Here is a 20,823-nt window from a genome sequence, read left to right on the forward strand (position 1 = left end):
CCATATCTTACAGCAATCATTTGAACCTTCATCAATATCTGCCACATTAAAGAGGGGCTCAACTTACCGATTCCACCTGCGCTTTTCCGGTGCTCATTAACAGGAACTAGATGTGTCTTGGTGGTGTGGCTTGATATGGGTGTCTTATGTTTTCTATATCGTATCCAGGCAGTAATGTTTTTTGTCCCTCTTGACAGTGTGAACGTGATTGGTCAGGAAATCCCATGCTTCGCTCGTAATGCATTTCCTGCTTTCTAAATATAGCCATCTTTGAATGAAAGTTGTGTGTGTCATGCCAAGATTAGCTCACGAGCGTGAGGATGTTTTAGTTGGAGAAAACCCAAGCCGTTTAGAAAAAACTCTTATTCTTTCAACATAACATTTGCGACAATGTCTTGTTTCATTTATTTTCTAAATAAATCCGAGGCGCTTCAGACTGTCTCTAAATAAATGGGCGGGTTGTAGGTTGATTCTGGTGAGCAATTGGATAGCTTTCACTGCAGCACACCGGGCAGCTGTGATCAGGATGATTTGATTATTGCCAACCATGATTAGACTGTGCCAGGCAGTGGTCCCGTGTGGGCAGGATTGGAATCAAAACCTAACCCTAATTTAAGTCATGGCGACCTCAGTTAAACAAATCTCACAAAACTCTGTTTTAGAAAATACTGACTTTATGACCCAAATGATCTTACTTAGACTTTTTATTTCATTTTGGCACTTGAATAAACGTTTTAGTAATATCAATGCCACAGAGTCTATATTTTGCATTCAGTTGCACTTTAAGTAGTTTTGACTTACTGCAGTGAGGTTAATTGTGTGTGTGTAGGTAGGTGGGTGGGTGGATGTGTGAGGTGCATGCAAGTGAGTATCCCAGTCTACCAAGGCAGCTATGGTACATGTGAACACTGAGTGCAATTAAGGACAAAACACCTCTCAGCTGAGGAGAGAAACAGCATTAGCACAGTCATGTCACCACAAATAAATGATGACCATTAAAGGCAGGTACTGCTCTAAAAAAGGCCCATCTAAAACAATGACAGGCACTTATCGCATAATTAATACAGAACATCTATTATGAAATCATATACCCTTTATTCTCAGCCCACAGACACGAACACACACACTAACAAACATATCTACTAGACAAAATATTTAGTTACAGAATGTTCACCTGCATTTGGGGATATATCCAGACGAGGCCTTTGTCTGCCACATCAATTAGGCCCAATGTTCACTGTTTAACTCTTTAATTATAAGGCCAACTACACTGACAGAGCCAAGTCTCTTCTATACATCTTCACAAAATAATATCCTATTTAAATTAGATCAAAAGTCTGGAAAAATAAACACAGACCACTAACAGCATTATAATCAGAAATAATTAGTAAGTAAACCTATTAAAAAAAGGCATTGTACTGCAATAGGGGAAAGATAACTAAAACCTCACCCACCCATACAGGAAATATTGGAAGAGAAGTTTGCATGTTGGGTTTTGTCTCCATCTGTGCGTAGATAAGGAAAGCAATAAGCAATATCATACTGTTGTCTGTTGGCGATGGAAGAAGGGTTTCATAGGTGTGTGTGGTAAAGAGCTCTATTTTCAAGTCGTCCAACAAACGCATGAAGTTTGAGTTGGCACTTGGATTGGAACCGGTGCTTTGGTCCAAATGACATGAAAATAGAACTCTGGCTACACACATCAGTGGATAGCTCAGTATTTTAATTACAATATATCTCAGTATTTGAATTATTTATTTTATTCAGTCATTTCTGCTCATATTTATCAAGGGTGTCAATAATTTCAGACCTCTCTGTATAACACAGACCCCAATACATCCAGTCCTGCCTGACATGGAAGTCAAAACAGAATAGTAATCCAAACAAAAAAGGTAAAGCTCCTTTTTCTGTGATAAAAAAAGTAGACATTTACAACACAACCCACCGGCACCGGACTAGTTGAAACCTGAGGTAAAATGTATTTCCCCCCTCTAAGGAGCCTATGATATACAGGTACGGTATGTGTGTGAGGTGTATTGTATTGTCTGGGCACATTCAGTTAACAACCCCATTAACGGAGTCACGAAGGAACATCAATCCTCACTTTAGTGGCAAAAGTGGCAAAAGCATTGCAACACTTCTGATGTAGGAGGGTTGAGTGTGTGGTGAGGCTAAGGCCTGTGCTGAGGGGAAACATAGTGCCACTGAATGTTTGCAGCTTGTATGCTGCCTGTTTTCGGCCTGTATGCTGCCTGTATGCTGTTGTTCCCCTGGACTCTCCTGTGTCTCATTCAAGAAATGTGCTCCCTTCCATCTGCCCTCATTTACACTCCTTCACTGATCTGACAAGACTGGATATTATGTGAAACTAATATGGTGTAAAACTAGGTGCTAGCGGAGCTATTGCTTTCACCAACCCAGTTGTCTCAGTGAGTTCCATGAAGGGAAGTGAACAAGGACAGAGGGAAGGTAACATGGTCAGGGAATTAGACGCAGCCGGGTTTCCTGGCAGGTGTGTGTGTGTCTGTGTGACCACCGGGGTTGTTTATCTGCTATTCTCAGGCCTCTCTTCCCCCATAGTGCCCAGACCGGCCAGGAACTGCCACTCTCCATGTGCCTCCAATCTATGTAAGAGACAGCAACGACTTTGTCTGCTCACTGCTCACCAACGATAACATTCACTATGCACAGACTCAACAAGAAAGGTCAGTGATTTTTCTCCAATCCGTGGACATTGAATCCTAATGGAATATATGGGTCTATATGGGGCCCATTTGTGTGTGATTCCCTTCAGCATATCGACTATTTACACCTGATAAGGAAGGAGATTTAAACTAGGTTAAAGCTAGAATCTTTAATTGAAACAATAACAAAGCAGACACCCTGCCTCTGTTTTGGTAAAATGTAACCATTCATAGACAGAACTATGGATGCAAGGACTGACCATCCATGATATCAAAATTATAGTTTTAACCATAAAGTGTTTGTTCAGATTTACATTGTTTACAAACATTGGAATAAAACAAGGTTATATTTAGGTTATATTTAGGGTTTTGATGGGGGTATGACAGTTAATAACTTAAATTATTCAAGAATCAATGGGTATAATTAATGTATAAGTAAAACAATTAATGTAGCAACTAAGGTTTCTAGCTTAATTAAAAACACAAAAGATGGTAGTGGGAAGCATAGATCTTAACAGCATCATGGAACTCTATTCCACACCAGATGCAAGCAGTAGAATCAGTAAAAAAAACTGATACAAATACATCTTATGGAACAGAGGAGACTTTTAAGAGGCATTCACGGGCACAAGCACACACATGATAAGATATGCACTCTACACACACATACACATGGATGTTGTATTGTAGATATGTGGTTGTAGAGTAGTGGCCTGAGGGAACACACTTAATGTGTTGTGAAAAGTGTTATGAAATGTAATGTCATGTAATATTTTAAATTGTATGCCTTAATGTTGCTGGACCCCAGGAAGAGTAGCTGCTGCCATGGCAACAGCTAACAGGGATACATAATACATACAAATACAAAGGAGCAGTCCATCCATAACATCATAAATACTTACAGTGCCATCAGAAAGTATTCATACCCCTTGACTTATTCCACATTTGGTTGTATTACAGTCAGACTTAAAATGTGATCACACACAATGCCACATAATGATAAAGTGAAAACCTGTTTTAGAAAGAACATTTATTGGCAATGAAATACAGAAATATCTAATTTACACAAGTACTTACACCCCTGAGTCAATACATGTATGAATCACCTTTTACGGCAATTACAGTTGTGTGTCTTTCTGGATAAGTCTCTAAGAGCTTTGCAGACCTGGTGTCAAGTATATTACCAAAGGTGGCTCCCCTTCTTGTTCGGGTGGCGCTCGGCGGTCGTCGTCGCCGGTCTACTAGCTGCCACCGATCCTTTGTTCCGTGTTCGTTTTTTGTCTAATTGGTTTCACCTGTTCATTGTTTGGTTGTTAGGGTGGGGTTATTTAACTTCGTTTAGCCCGCTTCTGTTTGTGCGGGCTTGTTCTTCTGTATTTGTGAGAGGTGTTAGTGTTTTGTTGGGTTTTCTCGCTGTCCTAGTATTTCACATAAGGGTACTATTTTGTTTTGTAGTTATACCTGTGTTGGGTATACTATTTTGTTCCTGTGATTTTTTTGGACATTAAAGCGTGTTTTTTTTCCCGCATCCTTTGCTCTCTGCGCCTGACTCCACACCCATTCACTCATTGAGCGTTACACCTGGATTGTACAACATTTGCACAATATTATTTTAACGATTCTTCAAGCTCTGTAAAGTTGGTTGTTGATCATTGCTAGACAGCCATTTTAAAGTTTTGCCATAAACTTTCAAGTAAATTTAAGTCAAATTTAGCTAGATCACTCTAGAACATTCAATGTCATCTTAGTAAGCAATGCCAGTGTAGATTTGGCCTTGTGTTTTAGGTTATTTTCCTGCTGAAAAGTGGATTCATCTCCCAGTGTCTGTTGGAAAGCAGAATGAACCAGGTTTCTCTCCAGGATTTTGCCTGTGCTTAGCTCTATTCCGTTTCTTTCTATCAACAACAAAAACTCCCTAGTCCTTGCCGATGACAAGCATACCTATAACATGATGCAGCCACCACCATGCTTGAAAATATGAAGAGTGGTACAATACTCAGTGATGTGTTGGATTTACCCCAAACATAACACTTTGTATTCAGGACATAAAGTTAATTTATTTTCAAAATGTTTTGAAGTTTTACTCCAGTACCTTATTGCAAACAGGATGCATGTTTTGGAATATTTTTATTCTGTACAGGCTTCCTTCTTTTCCCGCTGTCATTTAGGTTAGTATTAAACTCTGTAACTGTTTTAAAGTCACCACTGGCTTCATGGTGAAATCCCTGAGCAGTTTCCTTCCTCTCCGGCAACCGAGTTAGGAAGGACGCCTATATCTTTGTAGTGACTGGGTGTATTGATACACCATCCAAAGCCTAATAATAACTTCACCATGCTCAAAGGGATATTCAATGGTTAGCTTTTTCCGTTTTTACCCACCTACCAATAGGTGCCCTTTTTGCGAGGCATTGGAAAACCTCCCTGGTCTTTGTAGTTTAATCTTTGTTTGGAATTAATTTCCCGACTGAGGGACCTTACAGATAATTGTATGTGCAGAGTACAGCGAAGAGGTAGTCATTCAAAAATCATGTTAAACACTAGTATTGCACAGAGTGAGTCCATGCAACTTATTATGTGACTTGTTAAGCAAATGTTCACTTATTGTCTCAAGACATTTCAGCTTTTCGTTTGTAATGAATTTGTATACATAGCTACACAGGCTGCTTTAACTAATCAGCATTGAGGATATGTCCTTATTTAACTAGGCAAGCCAGTTAAGAACAAATTCTTATTTACAATGACGTCTACCCTGGCCAAACCCGGACGACGCTGGGCCAATTGTGCGTCGCTCTATGGGACTCTCAATCACAGCCGGATGTGATACAGCCTGAATTCAAACCATGGACTGTAGTGACACCTCTTGCACTGAGATGCAGTGCCTTAGACCGCTGCGCCACCTGGGAACACCCTATTGTCTATATAGTGCACTACTTTTGAGCAGACCCCTATTGCTCCTGGTCAAATGTAGTGCACCAAATAGGGTGCCATTTGGGACGGTAACCCTGTGAGACAAGTGATGATTCGCTAGTCTCAGACATATGGGAGGGAGTGGACCAGTTTCCACCAAACAAACACCCTGGGGACCAATGTTTCCCTGACACGGAAACTGGTGCGTATTTCCCTAATTCATTGAAGCAGTAAGGTCTTCAAGATGACAATGCTCTCCACTCTTAGTGGTAAGCCATTGACAAAAATAGGGAATTAATATAGGGAACTAAGCAAAAGGCTCATGTAAATATGGAGAGAGCACGCCAATCCAATAATTTATCCAATTTAAATCCATAAGAACACATTATCGCTTGCAGCACTCAATGTAAATTGGAGGCCACTGTGACATGCTTTTCCCAGTAATCTCTCCACTGTTCAATTATGTATAGGCATGTTGACCCTATCAAAAAATCAATTACTGACAGGTTGACAATACCCTGCCTCATCCCAGAGGTCTCAGCACAGCTGTCTGTGGTTATCTCTAGTCAACACACTCCATACCATGGTTTAAAACACCATTGCAGTCTGAACTGAATTCTCACTGCTGCTGATATTACCATAGACATTTAATCATGGACAAATTGTGCCAGATAAGTTGATTTTCCTAAGAGATAGGAAGGTTAATAGAAAGGATAAGTTCCATGAGCAGCACTGAGTGACAGTACATTCTCAGCGTACTACTTCAACATACTGGCTGTCTTTAGTCTGTGACCAAATCTGAGCATCTTCCCTCCACTGTCCTCAACCCTCCCCTGCCCTCTCCGCTCTCCACTCCCCCATTCCTCTCTCCTCTCTCCATTCTGCTCCTTCTTCCCTCTTCCCCTCCTCTCCTCTGAGCTCTCCTCCCTCCTCCCTGTGCCTCAGTCTGGTTAACTCAAGGGCATTGTAGCGCCTCTTATCTGTGGCTGTGATTCATCAGCCTGTTTGGTAAATAAGAGATGTTATCATCATGGTGCTCTTGGTGGCATTGAAGACCCATGTCCTAATCAATAACATCCAATTCATCATAGATCTGCTGCTTTGATTAGCTTGGCCTAATCCAATACACAATTTGGCTGTCCATTACCAAGGCAGGACAAAGCAGTGTTGAGCATGTTGTTATCAATGGTAGTTATGAGTTTAGTGCTGATATAAAGCTGGCAGGCTTTGCAGCAGGCCGGGCGTGGCGTGAGGACAGGACAATCTCAGCCAGGCTCTTTTAATTGCAAATCCACTCGGGTCTCCTTCTGATGCAGAACCCGTTGGTTTAACAGCCTAGGCAAGGCAACACCGCAGGCGGTTAAGTGCAGGAGATGGTAAAAAGTTAATAATTGTTCCCCGGATATAGCTTAAAGGCAGAGCGAGGTAAAAAGGATGAACTTTTCTTTTTTAACACCGGGCGTTCTTGAATCAGAATCTGTGAAATTGCGTAGTGAGAGAGTGTAGATAATGTGTTAGGTTAAGTACCATGTGGGGAGGCGGTGGCTCCGTCTGGAGGGAGCTCAGTGAGCAGACGGTTATCCACTTGAGAATGCAGATGAGCTGAACAAGTATGAACCGAGTTAATGAATACAAAACTGCTTTCAAAGCCTACATCAGACCTGACCTACTCAGGGTTCAAAGACTATACTTCCTTTACAGTAGGAAAACAACACGTTGGCACTATGAAATTAAAAGGATAAAATCAACTTTCTAACCGTATGAAATAAGCAATACGAGCCATGAAGGTACTGTTAACATGACAACGAATTACCCCATGGGTTTAGCGAGGAACTTTATTGTAGAGTTAACAGACATGAATTGGTCAAAAGGTTGTCAGACCCTCTACATATACAGATATTTGAACCTCTCATTACAACAACCTTTTTCCTCCAATCCCAGGGCAATGGGTGCCATTCGCATTCTTCTGGTAATTTACATACAATTATCAAAATACAGTGCTTGGTTTGGAGCTCATGGTATCCACTTACAAAACGAAATAATTTAATTTGATGACAATAATTCCTCATTTAGCAACATACCGTTGAAGTCGGAAGTTTACAAACACTTAGGTTGGAGTCATTAAAATACGTTTTTCAACCACTCCACAAATGTATTGTTAACAAACTATAGTTTTGGCAAATCGGATTAGACATCTACTTTGTGCATGACACAAGTAGTTTTAAAAAGCTTGGAAAATTCCAGAAAATGATGTCATGGCTTTAGAAGCTTCTGATAGGCTAATTTACATAATTTGAGTTAATTGGAGGTGTACCTGTGGATGTATTTCAAGGCCTACCTTCAAACTCAGTGCATCTTTGCTTGACATCATAGGAAAATCAAAAGAAATCAGCCAAGAACTCAGAAAAAAATTGTAGAGCTCCACAAATCTGGTTCATCGTTGGGAAAAATTTCCAAACGCCTGAAGGTACCACGTTCATCTGTACAATATTAAGCAAGTATAAACACCATGGGACCACACAGCCGTCATACTGCTCAGGAAGGAGAAGAGTTCTGTCTCCTAGAGATGAACGTACTTTGGTGCGAAAAGTGCAATAAATCCCAGAACAACAGCAAAGGACCATGTGAAGATGCTGTAGGAAACAGGTACAAATGTACCTACATCCACAGTAAAAACGAGTCCTATATCGACATAACCTGAAAGGCCGCTCAGCAAGGAAGAAGCCACTGCTCCAAAACCACCATAAAAAAGCCAGACTATGGTTTGCAACTGCACATGGGGACAAATAACGTACTTTTTGGAGAAATGTCCTCTGGTCTGATGAATCAAAAATAGAACCTTTTGGCCATAATGACCATTGTTTTGTTTGGAGGAAAAAGGGTGAGGCTTGCAAGCCAAATAACACCATCCCAACCGTGAAGCACGGGGGTGGCAGCATCATGCCACCTCCGTAATTCACAAAATAGATGGCATCATGAGGACAAATTATGTGTATATATTAAAGCAACATATCAAGACATCAGTCAGGAAGTTGAAGCTTGGTCTCAAATGGGTCTTCCAAATGGAAAATAACCCCAAGCATACTTCCAAAGTTGTGGCAAAATGGCTTAAGGACAACAAAATCAAGGTATTGGAGTGGCCATCACAAAGCTCTGACCTCAATCCTATGGAAAATTTGAGGGCAGAACTGAAAAAGCGTGTGTGAGCAAGGAGACCTACAAACCCGACTCAGTTACACCAGCTCTGTCAGGAGGAATGGGCCAAAATTCACCCAACTTATTGTGGGAAGCTTGTGGAAGGCTACCCAAAACGTTTGACCAAATTAAACAATTTAAAGGCAATGCTACCAAATACTAATTGACTGTATGTGAATGTCTGACCCACTGGGAATGTGATGAAAGAAATAAAAACTGAAATAAATCATTCTCTCTACTATTATTCTGACATTTTACATTCTTAAAATAAAGTGGTGATCATAACTGACCTAGGACAGGGAATTTTTACTTGGATTAAATGTCAGGAATTGTGAAAAACTGAGTTGAAATGTATTTGGCTAAGGTGTATGTAAACTTACAATTTCAACTGTATTTTTGGCTCACAGCCCTCCTACCACTTAAAACAGAACATCAGGCACTTCACTTGTTGTTGTTGTTAGATAATGCTCCATTCTGATCTCTGAAATAAATGAATTAGCTCGCCTCTTGCTAACAACCATTGGATGTAGCATAAAACCAAAACAGTGAACTTTTCCCTAATACTTTTCCCATGAACTTCCTGACTCCCACAGAGCAAAAATAATCAAAGTTTTGACTTTCATTTCCCCCATTATCAGTCACACAACAATTTCACAGAACAGCAATCACACAATAATGAACTCCCAGAAGCAATTAAACAGGCTTTCCTGCAGAGGGACCTTCATGAATACCAGAAAGACTCTTTCCGCTTTTGAGAAGCCACTAATCAGAGCACATTCCAGACGAGGTGTCACATCAGTTGTGTTCTCCCAGAAATCCCTTCAGGAAACAGAACTAAAGTGAAGGCTTCTAATCAACACAAACTGCTTTATAGATTGCATCCAAAATTGCACCCTATTCCCTACATAGTGCACTATGGGCCCTGCTCAAAAGTAGTGCACTATATAGGAAATAGGGTGCCATTTGTGACACAGACCTAGGCTGTTCTGCACGTCCCTCTCTGACACCAGCCTGATGGGGTTTAATTGGGCTGAACATACCATCTCCTTTATATCACACTACATGATATCTTCAACACAACTTCACAAATTACCTGTTGACATTATGAGGGCAAGTTGGAGTGTTTTTTTCAGGTTTCGGGTGACGGATAGAATTATGTAATAAAAAATATATTAAATGTTTTCGGATATCAGCCTAATTGTTGCTTAACTTTAACTGTCTCTGGAAACTTAAAAAAAGACAACTGCCTATAGACTGAAAAGTATCTGTAGTAACAATATGTTAGCTAAATCAAAGATGATCTTAATCACAAAATGTCATAATTTAGTTTCCCCAAACCAATATGCAGTGCTGATTGCAAGCCCATGATCCCACACATGGTCACAGTGAATCCATATTCCCTCTCACTATGCAGTAGAAAGACTGGGAGGCGATAGAAATTATGCATCTTACACATATTAATTATTCAATTACATAGAACTACAGAAAATAGCATATCTATGGGATCATAGCCCTCAAATTCAACCCTGGACCTAGAAGCCAGTTCCACTGTTTTTTTTTCCATTCTTCCCCTCTAATCAGGGACCGATTTAGACCTGGGACACAATAGGTGCAATGAATTATCAGGTAACAGAAAACCAGCAGTACTCCAGTCCAGACCTCCAGGGTAGGATTTGAATACATAGGATCTCTATGGATTCTTACCAGTGTTCTGATCCATGTACTCCCGGGACACATGTTCATTCTGGTGCACCCATTCTCCATTACACTTGAAGAAGATCTGCAGTGCGGGCACAGCCCGACAGAGCAGCTTGATTGGGTTGCTCTTGATGATGTAGGCATCTTCTGGCTCCTTCATGAAGTGAGGCAGGGTACCTGGGACTGACGGTAGGGAGTCTGGCAGGATGTCACCTGTGGCTCCTGCAAAGAGAAAGACAGATTGATTGATTGAACTAACCAATCAAATACATTTATTTAACCACCCTTTTTCAGATCAGCAGTTGTCACAAGGTGCTTTATGGATTTGCAGCCTAAATCCTCAAAGAGCAACCAATGCAGGCAGTGTTCTTCTGGGTGACCATGACTGATTTTCAAAACAAAACCTAGCTCTGATAGATATGTTAAGCTTTTCGCTAACATTTTGAGCTAAAGGAAAGTAATTCAAACTACTCTTCTATGATGTGTCCTAGAATTAAATGATGCCTGGAAAAATTGTTTCTCAAAGAGGCAAAAAAGTGTCACTGTTAACTTGGAGTCTATAGGAACAATTGATCTTTCACATACCGAGGCAATACTTTGGATTCACTATTCTCCCCATGTTCATATTGAAAATCTGTAATTCTCTGCGGAGTGACAATGTTTCTCATTCTTCACAAGTTAACATCGTCAGAAAAGAAGAATACAAGGAGAACAATTTAAGCAATTCTCTTCCACTCTAGTCGATATCCGTCTTTTCAGAGCAATTTGTCGATGAATGTAATCAGAATAGACCACCAAGCAGAGGCATTGGGAGAGGACTGATTACCCGTACTGTGACTGTTGAGCCTGACTGCATCTTATCTCCGCCGCAAACCCTCCTCTTTGTGCAAAGAATGTCTTTGTGAAGATGCCAAAATGCCGAAATATGTCCCTACTTTAGCACAATTCATATCAGGTTATTCCTTCAAGTCAGTTCAGAAAGCAGCTGGAACAGGTTTGACTGTCATTCTACCATAGAGTACCTCATCGATTTAATAGAGAGGGAAACATTGATCTAACAACAAGGCTACACAATATTAGATGGGATTTTAGTTCAAGACAGATCTTGGATGCATTCCCAAATTGCACCGTACTGTCTCCCCTTCACAGTATTCCCATTATAGTGCAGTATACTTGACCAGGGTCCTATGGAATATAAAGGGAACAGGGTGTCATTTTGGGCAAAGTTCTGGACTCTTCATGTGAAGCCTCTAGTTCAGAACAGCCCTCTACTCCTGGGCCCAGAACAATAAGGAGGAACAGGACGTCATCGCTGAGCAAATCCCAGAATTAAACCTCAATCCCATCAAGGACAATATGGTTAAGCCATTCAGAGATGTACTGTAAAAGCCCATGAAAGCTATTATGTCCCACCATCAAATCCAATTTTGTCCACTGAAATCTAATCACCCAGCCCCACTTTCTACCACCACCTCCCACAAATGTGGTCATGGCTAACAGACAAATCAATGAACGCTATGGTGCACTCACCCAAAAACAGATTATAGTGTAAACATACATCCAAACTTTGTAGTACAGGACTCAATACATAAGGCCAGATTGGGGTTCATACTTTCAGAAATTACCCTGGACTTTTGAAGATTTGGAAGGTCATTTTGACAACAATCTCAGGATTTGTCGCGCACAGTTTGCCAAGAAAATTCTGTCGTTATTGACTGCAGTCATAAAGGCCTTGAGCACTAAATAGGTATTTTATAAATGGAAAAATACAAATGTATAGGTTGCTTTAGTTTTGACAAAGAAATGAATGCATTGAAGTATAAGAGTAAACTCTCGGCAAAACAAGTATGTAACTATTCTGTTCTATTCCGTTCTGTCGTGTTCAAAAAGCTTGAATTTTTTTTTTATTCCACTGCTGTTTTTTTTACTCTTCATATTTTTCAGTCTTCTTTCACATTGTTATGTTGTTGAGTACATGAATGAACCCAAGCATGTATTTTCACAATGCATAAATAAATCATGCTTTTGACCATATATTTCCTAAACAGACCTAGAAAAGGACCTTAAAAAACAAGTGACAATGTAGGTATGACATAAAGAATCAGGCAAGCAGAAAAGAGACACTAACTCGTAATCTTCCCAGATCATTGAGTGACAAATTGAAAATTGTTTCAAGCAGAAGAAGATTAAATTATGTTATTTCTGCTACGGGAGGTGGATTTGAGGAGGAAGGGGATATACAACCTGTATAATTAATTCCTTACTCCAAACCTGAAGGGCAGGGCTGCCAATAATGACACATCCTCTGTAAAATAGATTCCAGACAGATTGTTAATTTCTATTTTACTGATGCCTTTGCTTGTCTCCTTTTCAGGCAGACATTTTTTTTCTAGCATCAAAAAAGAGAACACAATGTGACGAAATCTTTAACTATTTTTATACAGCACATGAGTGGAAAATCCCAAAATTCACTCTTGTGATATCCCCCCACAGCCTTTTAGCTCCTTATCCATGTATCACAACAAGTTGGGAAGTAAGTACATGTTGTGTCTATGGATACTGCAAGCTGTGTCCTCATAGAGGGTAGTCTTCCTCAGTTAAACTCTTTCTAGTATGAATTAACACCTCGGCCTGTGGTGGTGTCAAACCAAGCCCACTCAACCTGCTCCACTCCTCAGCTTAGTTTGCAGGTCATTTTTTAGAATGGTGAGTTATGGCAAAACTATCATAATCCTTTTCATCCACCATTGTCAAGTGTATAGAGAATCCCCCTTTTACAGAGATGTGGACTCAAATGTTTCCACTCAACTTCGATGACTCGAAAGACCGGGGAGACTTGTTTAGATTTCCCCATCCCTAAAGGGCATCACACTCCTCTCATTCTCTTACCTCCTCTACCATCATCTTCTGATATTAGACAACCAAGCCTCACAGACCTCTCTACGCGCACCCAGTGGGTGGGAGTGGGCAAACACTCGACTCTATTTGGACATTTCTCGCTGTCACTCAAACTATCTGTCAATGCTAGCAGAGAAAAAGAGGCGAAGCGAGAGGGTCCACTCCCGTTAAAATCTGTCCACGCATGAATACAGTGACATGCAGAGCAATAAGCAGAATGATAAGCAGACCGCCTGCCTTCCCGCCTTCGGGACAACAACTCCCAATGTCAAGGGAGGAGTACATCTCATCATTATATATAGTATCCCTGATGCTAGTTCGTCAATTGAAAGAGACATTGACTGAGTCTGTAATCATCATGGCATCATCTGGATCGGTTCCCAAAAATCGTTGCATTTGGTTTCAACGACTATGTGGTGGTGGGGAAAAAAATGGCTGCAGTTTGTAAAACATGTGGGTCCAAAATCAATGATGAAATTGCAAAAACCTCAAACTTTGTCAAACATATGAAGTCACATAAAGATAGGTAAGAATTTAATTATTGCTGTGTGAGCTAGCTAGCTAACGTGAGGTAATGTTCTGGAACTTACTCAAATCAAATCAAAGTTTATTTGTCACGTGTGCTAAATACAACAGGTAGACCTTACAGTGAAATGCTTACTTACAGGCTCTAACCAATAGTGCAAAAAAAATGTATGTGTGTGTGTGTGTGTGTGTGTGTGTAGGTAAGTAAAGATATAAAACAACAGTAAAAAGCCATTTGAAAATAAGAGTATCAAGGCTATATACAGACACTGGTTAGTCAAGCTTATTGAGGTAGTGTGTATATGTAGGTATGGTTATAGTGACTACGCATATATGATGAACAGAGTGGCAGTAGCGTAAAAGAGGGATTGGGGGGGAACTCAATGCAAATAGTCCGGGTAACCACAAATAGTCCGGGTAACCACAGGAGTCTTGGCGGGTGGTGGGACACAATGCAGATAGCCCGGGTTAGCCAATGTGCGGGAGCACTGGTTGGTCGGGCCAATTGAGGTAGTATGTACATGAACGTATAGTTAAAGTGACTATGCAAATAAGATAAACAGAGAGTAGCAGCAGCGTAAAAGAGGGGTTGGGGGGGAACACAATGCAAATAGTCCGGGTAACCACTTGGTTAACTGTTCAGGAGTCTTATGGCTTGGGGGTAAAAACTGTTGAGAAGCGTTTATGCTTCATCTGACCACTTTTTTATAGACAGAGTCACTGGTGCTTCCTGCTTTAATTTTTGCTTGTAACATTAGCTAGATAGCTTGCAATGGCTCCCCTTACCATGTGTCCAAAGTGGACAGCACATTTAGATTGTTGTTTTGTTTAACATCCCTATGTAGGCCTACTACTACAACATAAAAAAATATGGTAAATTCAGACAATTACCTACTGAATTATATCAGTTTCCTAAACGTTATGTTCATTCATGAATTCAACAAAAAATTATGGTGAGATTAAGATTTGATAATCTCCATCATATAAAGCAATTGACTAAATAATACAGTATAAGTATGTTATAGCTTTCATGAATACCAGAAGAGGAAGACGATCAGCTGTGACCCTCAGCAGCCACACATCTCCCAATTCATAGAGACATGCTCTGTGCAACTGTACAACACAAATCATCCACAGTAAAAAGCTATCACCAATTCCATAATGTCACATCGTATTGTGGATTGCAACATACCCCTGCTCATCATTGAACACAAGAGCTTTCGTCACTTTTTGGAAAAAATATATTGGGTATTGTGTAGACTGATACCCCATTTAATTGATCCCCAGTCCTTCGGTAAAGCTTTACAGTGCAATATGATTGTTACCAACGCTTTACTTTATTACCAACGCGGTATTGTAAACACATTGTTTGTTGCCGGTGTTTTCTTGTTTGCAGACTTTTTTTGTACAGCTTTGACAGTGCTACTGATAGTAGTGCTGGCGCTTGGCTTGCACGTGAAAATTCAGAACACACAACATTCTATAATAGAACTGTGTTATTTGACGTGTCAAATTAAAAGCTTATTTAATGTAACAAATAGTGTTATTGTCAAAGAGTGTTATTTGACATGTATCTTTTTTGACACACAAAAACCAAAACAGAGTTCCATAGTATGTTGTGAAGGTAATAGCAGTGATGCTATTACTGTGTAACTCCGGTAGGCCAACATCTAAAAAATAGCGCACTTGGTAGTATGTACCGGGGCTCAACCAGTCGCGAAAGCCAACATCACCTACGACGACAGTTAACGGTTGATTGTCAAGGGCAAGGAATTACATTATCTTGGCATTATTGGCTTTCGCCTTTGAGCTCTTTCAAATGACTGCTCAACTTGTTGACTGCTCAATCCAGACAGCAGACATTGTGGGCTAGGTTAGGAATGCTGTGTTGCACATGTAGCGGCAAATTTTACATGGCGTCATTACGTCATGTACCTACGTTATATAGGTATGCACGTCAACTTTGACATTGGTTTTGCACATCGGCGTTAAATTAGACATAGGGCCGATACCGATGTTGGCATTTTTAGCTAATATTGTCCGATTCCGATATGTTCTCAGATTATATCGTGCATCCCTAATTACAGCTAGTGGTGGGGATGGGTTGAAGGAGACTAAAATTGTCAGTCCAGCTCTTTCCAAAGCGTCCAAGATTATTGCTCCACACTAGCATCACTTTTAAAGAGGCATTTGAAGGTGAGTTTGGAGTGAAGGGAATCCCTGCTGCAGTGAACACATGCTGGAACTTCACACTGAGGCAGGTGAGAGAAGTGCTTCATTGCGGCTATCTGAAGTTGTGTTGGATGCTGGAAGAGGTAAGGCATAAGGAATTAATATTTTAATTGAGAGAGTGGAAACTACTGAAAGAGTTGGGCGACATTCTTCAGCCTTTTGCAGAAGCCACAGGTATTACCCAAGGAGAAAAAGTTGTCACAATCAGTGCAGTGGTTCCTTGCATTCTTTCCCTACATGGCCTGGTCCGAAGTCTCCAAGCATCACTGAAGAGGAGATTAATTGGAATCTTCATCAATGTCAAGATGGCCACCCCATCTGGAGATTGCACCCTTCTCAGGCCATATCTATCTTAAAGCAGTTGTGCTAGATCCATCCTTTTCCCTGGTGTGGCTGCAACATCATGTTCTGGTGGATGATGCTATTAAGGACGAGGTGATAAATGGTGAAAGGTGGGTATCTTTTTATTATAAAAAGTTTACCAATAGAGTTAATACTTAGCCTAATTAATTTAAGTTATACAGCATTTTAATTTAAATAGTAAACTACTAATAGCAAGATTAACCTTTCTGTCTATATTTGCTCTGTCTATATAGATGTAATTCTGCGAGAGACTGGGCAACATGTGGATCCAACCACCACTGAGGACTGTTCTCTGGGAGAGGAGTCAGAGCTGTTCGCAGCATATCGCCACTACCTTGACATTTGCAAAGGACAGAACAACCTTTGGTTCAGGGCTATGAACAGAAACATTCTTCCTTCACTGTTCTGAGTGGAAATGAGGGTCTTCGCAGTGCCTGCATCAAGTGCTCCTGTAGAGCGTGTGTTCAGCCATGAGGGAATCATACTGCGGCCCCATTGCTCACAAATGGGTGATATTATTGGCCAATTTTTATATTTTGTAAATTTCAATGCATTGTAAACCTAAGAGCCCAAAATCATTGTCATTGGTGCCATTTGTATGGCCTTTCTACAGTATGTCGTGTCTTTGGCTATGCCAGATTAAGTGATATGACATGCTATTCTATAAAATAATTTCTCTGTAATTATTATTACCTGATTAAGCTAATCAGGTAAATGTGTTACGGTGAGTGAATGAGGACCCAAAAGCGAACTAACTTAAACAGAGCTTCTTTAATAACCAAACATAGGTAGGCTCAGATAGACCGGCAGATTCCGACAGGACAGGACAAGGTTACAGCAAACATGACGATAGTCTGGTTCAGGCATGAAACACAACAAACAAACAAGAATCCGAACAAAAACAGAGAGAGATATAGAGGACTAATCAGAGGGAAAAAAGGGAACAGGTGGGAAAAGGGGTGACGAGGTAGTTAGGAGGAGACAAGGAACAGCTGGGGGAAAGCGGGGGAGAAAAGGTAATCTAATACGACCAGCAGAGGGAGACAGGGTGAAAGGAAAGGACAGAAAGACACAACATGACAATACATGACAGTACCCCCCCACTCACCGAGCGCCTCCTGGCGCACTCGAGGAGGAAACCTGGCGGCAACGGAGGAAATCCTCGATCAGCGCACGGTCCAGCACGTCCCGAGAGGGAACCCAACTCCTCTCCTCAGGACCGTACCCCTCCCAATCTACGAGGTACTGGTGACCACGGCCCCGAGGACGCATGTCCAAAATTCAGCGGACCCTGTAGATGGGTGCGCCCTCGACAAGGATGGGGGGGGGGGGGGGAAGACGAGCGGGGGCGCGAAGAACGGGCTTGATACAGGAGACATGGAAGACCGGGTGGACGCGACGAAGGTATCGCGGAAGAAGAAGTCGAACTGCGACAGGATTAATGACCCGAGAAATACGGAACGGACCAATGAACCGCGGGGTCAACTTGCGAGAAGCCGTCTTAAGGGGAAGGTTCTGAGTGGAGAGCCAAACTCTCTGACCGCGACAATATCTAGGACTCTTAGTTCTACGCTTATTAGCAGCCCTCACAGTCTGCGTCCTATAACGGCAAAGTGCAGAACTGACCCTCTTCCAGGTGCGCTCGCAACGTTGGACAAAAGCCTGAGCGGAGGGGACGCTGGACTCGGCGAACTGAGATGAGAACAGCGGAGGCTGGTACCCGAGGCTACTCTGAAAAGGAGATAGCCCGGTCGCAGACGAAGGAAGCGAGTTGTGGGCGTATTCTGCCCAGGGGAGCTGTTCTGACCAAGACGCAGGGTTGCGAAAAGAAAGACTGCGTAAGATGCGACCAATAGTCTGATTGGCCCGTTCTGCTTGACCGTTAGACTGGGGGTGAAAGCCGGAAGAGAGACTGACGGAAGCCCCAATCAAACGGCAAAACTCCCTCCAAAATTGAGACGTGAATTGCGGACCTCTGTCCGAAACGACGTCTGACGGAAGGCCATGAATTCTGAAAACATTCTCGATGATGATTTGTGCCGTCTCTTTAGCAGAAGGAAGCTTAGCAAGGGGAATGAAATGAGCCGCCTTAGAGAACCTATCGACAACCGTAAGAATAACAGTCTTCCCCGCTGACGAAGGCAGTCCGGTGACAAAATCTAGGGGAATGGGAAGCGGCCTGAGACGGCCGGCAGGAGGGGAGTTACCGGACTTAGTCTGCGCGCAGACCGAACAAGCAGCCACGAAACGACGCGTGTCATGCTCCCGGGTGGGCCACCAAAAACGCTGGCGAATGGAAGCAAGCGTACCCCGAACGCCAGGGTGGCCGGCTAACTTGGCAGAGTGAGCCCACTGAAGAACGGCCAGACGAGTAGGAACGGGAACGAAAAGAAGGTTCCTAGGACAAGCGCGCGGCGACGGAGTGTGAGTGAGCGCTTGCTTTACCTGCCTCTCAATTCCCCAGACAGTCAACCCGACAACACGCCCCTCAGGGAGAATCCCCTCGGGGTCAGTGGAGGCTACTGAAGAACTGAAGAGACGAGATAAAGCATCAGGCTTGGTGTTCTTAGAGCCCGGACGATAAGAAATCACGAACTCGAAACGAGCGAAAAACAGCGCCCAACGCGCCTGACGCGCATTAAGTCGTTTGGCAGAACGGATGTACTCAAGGTTCCTATGGTCAGTCCAAACGACAAAAGGAACGGTCGCCCCCTCCAACCACTGTCGCCATTCGCCTAGGGCTAACCGGATGGCGAGCAGTTCGCGGTTTCCCACATCATAGTTACGTTCCGACGGCGACAGGCGATGAGAAAAATACGCGCATGGGTGGACCTTGTCGTCAGAGAGGGAGCGCTGAGAAAGAATGGCTCCCACGCCCACCTCTGACGCGTCAACCTCGACAACGAACTGTCTAGAGACGTCAGGTGTAACAAGGATAGGAGCGGATGTAAAACGATTCTTGAGGAGATCAAAAGCTCCCTGGGCGGAAACGGACCACTTAAAGCACGTCTTGACAGAAGTAAGGGCTGTGAGAGGAGCTGCCACCTGACCGAAATTACGGATGAAACGACGATAGAAGTTCGCGAAGCCGAGAAAGCGCTGCAGCTCGACGCGTGACTTAGGGGCGGGCCAATCAATGACAGCTTGGACCTTAGCGGGATCCATCTTAATGCCTTCAGCGGAAATAACAGAACCGAGAAATGTGACGGAGGAGGCATGAAAAGTGCACTTCTCAGCCTTCACAAAAAGGCAATTCTCTAAAAGGCGCTGGAGGACACGTCGAACGTGCTGAACATGAATCTGGAGTGACGGTGAAAAAATCAGGATATCGTCAAGGTAAACGAAAACAAAGATGTTCAGCATGTCTCTCAGGACATCATTGACTAATGCCTGAAAGACAGCTGGAGCGTTAGCGAGGCCGAAAGGAAGAACCCGGTATTCAAAGTGCCCTAACGGAGTGTTAAACGCCGTCTTCCACTCGTCCCCCTCCCTGATGCGCACGAGATGGTAAGCGTTACGAAGGTCCAACTTAGTGAAAAACCTGGCTCCCTGCAGGATCTCGAAGGCTGAAGACATAAGAGGAAGCGGATAACGATTCTTAACTGTTATGTCATTCAGCCCTCGATAATCTATGCAGGGGCGCAGAGACCCGTCCTTCTTCTTGACAAAAAAAAACCCCGCTCCGGCGGGAGAGGAGGAGGGGACTATGGTACCGGCGTCAAGAGCTACAGACAAATAATCCTCGAGAGCCTTACGTTCGGGAGCCGACAGAGAGTATAGTCTACCCCGGGGGGGAGTGGTTCCCGGAAGGAGATCAATACTACAATCATACGACCGGTGTGGAGGAAGAGAGGTGGCCCTGGACCGACTGAACACCGTGCGCAGATCGTGATATTCCTCCGGCACCCCTGTCAAATCACCAGGCTCCTCCTGTGAAGAGGAGACAGAGGAAACAGGAGGGATAGCAGACATTAAACATTTCACATGACAAGAGACGTTCCAGGAGAGGATAGAATTACTAGACCAATTAATGGAAGGATTATGACAAACTAGCCAGGGATGGCCCAAAACAACAGGTGTAAAAGGTGAACGAAAAATCAAAAAAGAAATGGTTTCGCTATGATTACCAGAGACAGTGAGGGTTAAAGGTAGCGTCTCACGCTGAATCCTGGGGAGAGGACTACCATCCAGGGCGAACAAGGCCGTGGACTCCCTTAACTGTCTGAGAGGAATGTCATGTTCCCGAGCCCAGGTCTCGTCCATAAAACAGCCTTCCGCCCCAGAGTCTATTAAGGCACTGCAGGAAGCTGACGAACCGGTC

The 20,823-nt window shown here is 42.7% G+C and overlaps 1 protein-coding gene and 1 pseudogene across 4 annotated transcripts in view; one reads left to right on the forward strand and one right to left on the reverse strand.

The window, feature by feature from the left end:
* Positions 1-20,823, reverse strand: part of LOC110536281 (netrin receptor UNC5D) — a 214,593-nt gene that overhangs the window by 70,332 nt on the left and 123,438 nt on the right. For all 4 annotated transcript variants that reach the window (XM_090191045.1, XM_021621993.3, XM_021621994.3 and 1 more), the window contains exon 2: positions 10,491-10,706. In XM_090191045.1, the coding sequence (XP_090047171.1) occupies positions 10,491-10,706 (216 nt within the window). The remainder of the gene's footprint in view (positions 1-10,490; positions 10,707-20,823) is intronic.
* Positions 12,996-20,823, forward strand: part of LOC149979673 (uncharacterized) — a 53,997-nt pseudogene continuing 46,169 nt past the window's right edge.

The sequence above is a fragment of the Oncorhynchus mykiss genome, chromosome 11 (genome assembly GCF_057628025.1).
Source record: "Oncorhynchus mykiss isolate SJ-2025 chromosome 11, ASM5762802v1, whole genome shotgun sequence".
NCBI lineage: Eukaryota > Metazoa > Chordata > Actinopteri > Salmoniformes > Salmonidae > Oncorhynchus > Oncorhynchus mykiss.